Source organism: Lagenorhynchus albirostris, chromosome 3 (assembly GCF_949774975.1).
Source record: "Lagenorhynchus albirostris chromosome 3, mLagAlb1.1, whole genome shotgun sequence".
Lineage (NCBI taxonomy): Eukaryota > Metazoa > Chordata > Mammalia > Artiodactyla > Delphinidae > Lagenorhynchus > Lagenorhynchus albirostris.
In genome coordinates this window covers 152,654,529-152,661,477 of record NC_083097.1, presented here as the reverse complement: position 1 = coordinate 152,661,477, position 6,949 = coordinate 152,654,529, and the positions used below count along the sequence as shown (strand labels likewise).

The 6,949-nt window shown below is 47.7% G+C and overlaps 1 protein-coding gene across 9 annotated transcripts in view; it reads left to right on the top strand.

Annotated features, from left to right (window-relative positions):
• Positions 1 to 6,949, top strand: part of FAM193B (family with sequence similarity 193 member B) — a 31,429-nt gene that overhangs the window by 253 nt on the left and 24,227 nt on the right. Inside the window, exons 1-3 of one of the 9 annotated variants that reach the window (XM_060144338.1) lie at positions 25 to 1,076; positions 1,415 to 1,532; positions 6,168 to 6,228. The exons of 5 other annotated variants lie outside the window; for them this stretch is intronic. Coding sequence is in view for 1 of the 4 variants with exons in the window: in XM_060144341.1 (XP_060000324.1) it covers positions 880 to 1,076 (197 nt within the window). In the remaining 3 variants the exon portion in view is untranslated. Of the gene's footprint in view, positions 1 to 24; positions 1,077 to 1,414; positions 1,533 to 6,167; positions 6,229 to 6,949 lie in introns of those variants that run through there. 3 more of the 9 variants (XM_060144340.1, XM_060144337.1, XM_060144341.1) reach the window with 3 other exon arrangements.

Below are 6,949 nucleotides of genomic sequence, written 5' to 3'. Positions count from 1 at the left end.
AGCGAGCGAGGCAAGTCTGGCTGCTCGGGCTCTTTTACCTCCCCGGAGCGGGGCCGGGACGGGTTTGGGGATGGACCATCCTCCCCCGGCTGGGGCCAGAGCCTTACCCCCTGGGCCAGGGCTGAGGCTTTCTCCCCCAAGGCGGGAGTGGAGTCTGGATCCTTTGGTCCAAAGCCGAGGCACGGCACGTCCGGTTCTCCTGAGACCAGGCTTCCTGCCCTCTCCCGCCGCCTCCGGGAAACGTTCTGGTCGCACACCCACACTGGGACCGCGCACCAATCTTGAGGCTACAGCTTAGGTCTGTGCCCTTTACCTCCCCTGGGCCCACCTGCTTCCCCACCCACCCATAGGCCACCTCGGGGCGCTGGGGCCTGGAAGGCTGCAGCCTCTTCTCTCTCCCCCCGGGAGCGGCTCCACCCCTTCCCCTCGCTGCCCCCTCAGCAGCTGTGCCCCCAGCATATGTCTCCCGGGGCCTCCCTCCTCTCCTTGCCCAGCGGAGCAGTTGCAGCAGACAGACAGGCTGCCCAGAAGACTATTTGGTGGGTCTCCTGCACCGAGGTGGAAACCTAGCAAAGCCTGCTCTTTCTCCCCTGTATACCCCCGACCTACAAGGCGGCCCACCTAGACCCTCAAATCCCTGGGTTTGGCGAATCTTGCTGAGAGTGAGCAGTAGAAGGACTCTCCAAAGCTTCCAGTTTGCCACCTGGGAGAAGGTCACTTTCATTTGAGCAAAGGAGATAATAGGAGGTACCCTGCCGGTGTTCACTGCGAAGCTGGGGTGGCATGAGCCACAGTTGCTCTGGGAGGGTTATGGCACCTGGGGCTGGGTGGCTCGCCCTAAGCTTGCTCTGACAAAAGAGTTTTGAGTTGGTTTTTTGGATGAGCCTGCCAAGGAAGGCAGGCTCCTGCAGGAGTCTTGGAGGGTCGGATGCAGCGCCGGATGAGGATGAGGCGTGGCAGAAGATGCGTTTGGCTCTGCAGACACTGCATCGGGCAGCAGGGGACTCTGGGAGGCTGGTGCAGCCAGAAGGCATGGCTCTTGACAGCCTTCTAGTAGAATCTCTGGAATTGTGCATGTGAGTGGGGATGCTGTTTCGGGTACCATTCCCAGAAAGCCTTCCCTAACCTCCCCAGTTGCGTGAGGTGCCCCCTCTGTCCCACAGCCCCCTGTGCTCCCCTCTGGTAGCACTCCCCATTCTACAATGAGATAGTCTGTTGATGTGTCTGTGCCCCCCCCCGAACTTTGAACTCCACCAGGGCACAGATCATGCCATCTATCTCTGGTCCTCCACACCTAGCCCTGGGCCTTGCTGACACAGAGTAGGAATAACTAGGTGAATGAGAGAGAATGAATCCGTTGAGAAGCTGTACTTATTGTAACCCAGTTTTGATACTGGTCTCCTTTGTGTCTCAGATCACAATCAGATTTTTAATTAATGAAGATGTCACCACTTATTGAGTGTCAGAAGCCCCACCTTCATCCCCACCCCTACCCTGGGCTGAGACTGGTTCCAAAGGATTTGACTCCTCAGGTTGGACCCCACCCTTGCCTGGTCTGACATCCCACCCTGAAGCTGCTTTCTCCTCTAGCTTTCTCTTTCCCTTCTCTGGGCCCCCTGGGAGTGCTGTTCTCCAGAAGGGGATAGTGGGGGAGGAGAGAACCAGGGAGCTGTTGTCTTTTCTCTTTCCCATTCAGGGTCCCCTGCCACTTAACCAGCCTATAGTATTCATGGCCAGAAAGTTTGGTTGATGGCTTAACCATTTAGTTTTTATATAGGACACAACTTTAACATGTAGGTTCCTACCTACTGCACTGCTTGACCTGCCAATTCATTCATTTATTCATACTAGGCACTTTACATACCTTCCCACCACCCGTGTTCTCTCAGCATTTAGCACAAATGTGATGAGTTAGCTATTGGTGTAATTATTGGTCTGCTTTTGCTATGTAAACTCTGAGAGTGCAGGAACCAAGTCAGTCACCATTGTACCCCTATGCCTGGTGGTTAACAAATTTTAATGAATGAACTGAAGGATATAAATACTATTAACCCCGTTTTTCAGATGAAGAAACAGAAACTCAGAGAAACTAAATATTTGCCCAAATAACTCCTACTATAGGTGCCCCCACTACCACCAAAAACAGGACACTCTGTGTACTGTGGGGTATTTAACAAGGCATTTTTTTACTCTAGCCACAATAGGTGAAACAAACTGACAAACTCCTCTGATTGTGCCCCATTTTTGTTGGGGAAGGGGGTTCTGTGTGCCAGAAGCAGGCCTTTGTGCCTTGGTGAAAAGCACCTGCTGAAAGAATTGGGATCAGTCATTGCTCTACCCACAGGCATACCTTTGGTGAGGATCACTGGCTCCCACCACCACTTAGAACCCTATCTTAAATACTTAGAGTGGGTAAGTAAGGTGAAATTCAGTGTCATATGCCAAACCGAAGCCAAAGATGGCAAATGAGATCACTTTCAGTCCACATACAGGTTTAAATGCCTCAAGTCACATGTAGTTTTGTTTCTGTTTTTGTTTTGATTTGAGCCAGTATTTTTAAAAATCAAAGGTTTCCTGCAAAACTGGATTTGTGCCATCTCTTAAAATCTGGTGCTCCTGGGCCCACATTTCCAGGAGGCAGTAATCTGCAGTCTCTGAGAAGTGTCTGCCCTCTTTATCATATGAAGGACACCTGATCTGTGCCAGGGCCTGGACCAGCTGGAAATGCAGAAGTGAATCAGCCGTGGTCCCTCCTCACAAGGGGCTTATTTGGTCTAGAGACCAAATGAGTAAATGAGTTTGGTTTATAGTAGTTTGCGGTAAGGCTTAGAAGATCATTACTTCCTCTGAGTTAAGGCTTATAGGCCACTGGTTGCATCCAGTTTCCTTTGCTCATTTTCATAACCTGTACACATTTAAATGCAGGACTTTGAGCTTAATTGGAATCCCAAAAGTCCTTACTTCTAATTGATTAGGCCACTAAACTACATTGATACATTCACTAAAAACCCAAATCCTCATTTATTTCACAAGAAGACTAAAACAGTTACAGCCTTCTTAGCAAATCAAAAAAAAAAACACCCAACTTACAAAGCAGCTGGAGGAGGCAGTGAGACATAGTATTTAATGTTGCAGACTTGGGGTGAGCTTCCTGCTCATTCTCTTAGCTTTGTTGCTGTGGGCATGTTTCTTCCCTTCTTTAAGCCTCTTCTAGAGCTTCACCAGAGAATGTGGAGCAACCCACATAGCACCTAGTGCTCCTCACGCCAGAGCTAGAATTGGACGTGACGTGTGGCAGGGAGCCATTTGGCCATCCAAAGCCTGAGTGTTCTCACCTGCCAGCTCTGCTGGCTGTCTCTAGTTCTCTTGGACCACTCAGCTTGTAGTCCAGGTGCACACTCAGTAAACCCCCAGGAGACTTGCTAGACTGTAAACTGGCATTTGGTGGGGGTTGAGCTCATCCTGCCCTTCCCATTTCTCATCTCTACAGCATCACCTGGGACTTTGCCCAGCCTAGTTTAAAGGAACTCTAGAGACCTGGCTCCCCCGCTGCTCAGAGTTAAACCTGCTCCCTCATGGGACTGGAGCAGATGATCAGCCAGTATCTTTATTAAAATCATCTCATTATGTTTAATCCACTCAGCAAGTATTAACGATCTCTGTGCCAAGGCCTTTATTCGGGGCACACAGATGAATGAGATAATCCCTATACCCTGGGACTTCCCCCTTAAAATCACTGCCCACCCAGCCATTTTCATTGCAGGTAGGAAGAAATGGTACTGAGGAGAGATCCTTGTCTCCTCTGGTTCTTTGTAAGCCAGTAGAGATTCACTATGTAGAAATGCCGAAAGTCTTTTGAAGATGAAGACTTACCTACTAAGATTTTAAAATTTTAAATTTCCGGACTTCCCTGGTTGGTCCAGCAGTTAAGATTCCGAGCTTCCAATGCAGGGAGCATGGGTTCAATTCCCAGTCAGGGAACTAAGATCCCACATGCCATGCGGTACAGCGCAAAAAAAAATAATAATAATTAAAATTTAAAATTTCCTTAAAATGTCCCAGAGCTATAAGCTTAATAAATGATATCAGATGTACTATTAAGGTCCTAACACCTTTACTTACTAAACCTAGAATTTTTGAGAGCATGGGCTATGTTTTAATTCATTTCTGGTGTATTTATTACGCATGGTCCTTATGTGTTCAATGAATGGCTGTTAAACTAAATTATAATAAAAGAGATGTTAGGTTTCTAGCACTTTTTTCTTATCTGCCCGCACTGCTAGGCCAGGCTGGCAGTCATTCATTCAGGCACATTGCACACACACCATGCCCAGCCTTCCTCTCACCTGACCTGGCGTTCATTTATTCTACCAACACTAATGGACACCTGATCTGTGCCAGGCCCTGGGCTAGCTGGGAATGCAGAAGTGAATCAGACATGGTCCCTGCCCACAGGGGCTCATGGTCTAAAGAACATACATATAATAATTGCAGTTAGGCTAGAAGAGCATCGCTTCCTCTGAGTTGAGTCAAATCCTAGATCCTAGTACATGCTTTTAGAAGTATTTCAGCCTTTTAGTTTTTTTTTAATGTATAAAATGACAGTGATGCTGGGCTCACACTAGGGTTCAGCAAGTACTGCATGTCAAGCACTGAGCACAAGTGGTAGCTGTGATTATTATAGATGCTTTGTTCTGAGGATGCACAGACGTGATAGCCTAGAAAAAGCTTCTCAGAGCTGAGGCTTCAAGGTCAAGTAGAAGGTCCTCCAGAGAAGGTGAGAGAAAGTGTCTAACCAAAGCAAACAGCATAGACAAAGACCCAGAGGCCAGAACTGCCCAGCTTATGGAGAGTGGTGAGAGGTCTGGCTGGAGAGTTTAGCAGGTTCTTGAAAACCAAAAGGTTTGGGCTTTATCCTGTAGGCAATGAGGAATCAATGAAAGGTTTTAAGTAGGAAAGTGAATGTGATGTGCTTCATTAAATTCTCTCTGATAGCATGGAAGTAATTCTCAGTGGGAGAGGCAGCTGTGATTGCTTGATTCTACCTCTACCTCTCCCTCAACCCCAGCCTAACTAATAATCAGATCCCTTGTGCTTTGCTGGACCGTATCCCAGACCTAGAGTCTTTAGGTCTGAAGCCCAGCATCTATTGTTATTAAATTGCCCCAGGTGATTCTGATGTGTGGCTGGGTCTGGGAATTGCTGAACTGAGGGTGCCATGGGGATCTTTGCGGAGGCCTAGGCTATTCTTTAAAGAATGGGGCTTCCTGGGGGAGGAGAGAGCTTTTCCATAAGCAGGAGAAGAAACAGCCTTAGTTTTTTTAAAAAAACAAACTTTTCCTAGTTCTCCAGTTGTTGCCCATATTCTCCAACTGCTAATCTTTCTTCGTGTATGGAAACACGTGCTGCCACCTCTACTGAATGATTGGGATGCACTGATTCATGAGACACAGGCCCTGCCCTTGAAAAGCTGTCTTCTGTGGAGAAGACAGATTTTAATAATCATGATACATGTGATAAGCCCTCTACAAGAGACATGTAAAAAAGTGTTAGGGCATCCCAGAGCAAAGCACAGTTTATTTTGCCTGTGGACTTAGGAGAATGTAACACCCAAATTGAGCCTAAAAAGGAAGAGGCAGAGGGAACAGTGTGAGTGAAGATGTGAGTGCTTATGTATTGGAGAAGGGGAATGGATATTGTGGGAAGGAGTGGTTAATGGTTCTTCGTGGCAGAATATGCAGAGCAGAGAAGGACTGAGGAGAGGCATGCTTGTGTCCCGGGAAAGGCCCAGTGTTTGCACCCTTCAGTTCTGTGCCCATGTTCCCACCCTCATCCTTCAGACTCTAGGTGGATGAACATGGTGCAGTCCTATAGGCCACCTGTCCTTTATTTCCTACCCAAGGCTCTTAGCTATCCAGATCCCTTTGTGGTTTCCCCCTCCATTCTGAAGTGAATAGATATAGGGAAACTAAGGCAGAAAGAAGGGCCCGGAAATATTGAAGGTTCTTATTAGGAAGTTGCAGCCAGAGAATGTGGGCTGGGGGGGGGGGGGGCGGGGGTCAAAGAGACCTTGAAGGTCACCTGTCTAGTCTTCTGTCCTGTGCTTCAAGTAATAACTTTGGATTGGGCAAGTCTCACTTAGTAAGTTTCCCTGTCATTTCTTCCAGGACAGAAGAGGAAAGAAACTAACGGGTATTGAGCACCTACTGTGTGCCAGGCCCAGGCCAGGTACTTTATATAATTTATTTCCTTCTGTCCTCACCACTCTGTGAAGTATGGTTTTATTCTCATTTCATAAATGAGGAAATTGAGGCTCAAAGAAATTCAGTAATAATCCAAGATCATACTGAAAATGGCAGAACTGGGATTTGAACTCACAACAGTCTGTCTCCAAAGTTCATACTCTTCCACCCATGAGAACTCTGTGTTGCCATTACAGAGTAGTCGGTAATAAGGTTTGCCCAAGGTTCCAGGTAAATAAGAAGCAGCTTAGGCCTTCCTGTGGCTGATCACACCCAGGAGGCAGGTTTGACAGATGAACTAGCCTTGGCGGGTAGAGGGCCCCTGGGGTCAGAAAGACTCACTGCCCTATCCTTGACTCAGCTTGTACAACCGAAGAGAATTCTCCGCAAAATGGCTTTATGTTGTGAAACTATTGTCCTACCTCTTGGAAGGACCTGAGCCAACAGCCTGAGTGGGAGTTCGGGTGAAAGCTCCAGGGCACTGAGGTTGTATCAGCTCCCTAAGAATTAACTACACCTCTGATGGCCAGCAGTAGAATGGTCTGAGATTCTTACCCATTAGTGGCCTGGAGTGACGCAGCCATGCCTTTTCAACATGGTATGTCGGGAAAGGGGCTGGTTTGGCTGTGTTTTAGTTTCTATCCTTTGTGTAGAGCAGCTGAGACATGAGCCAGATGGGCTTTAAGGATTCGTTCATTTATTCAGTG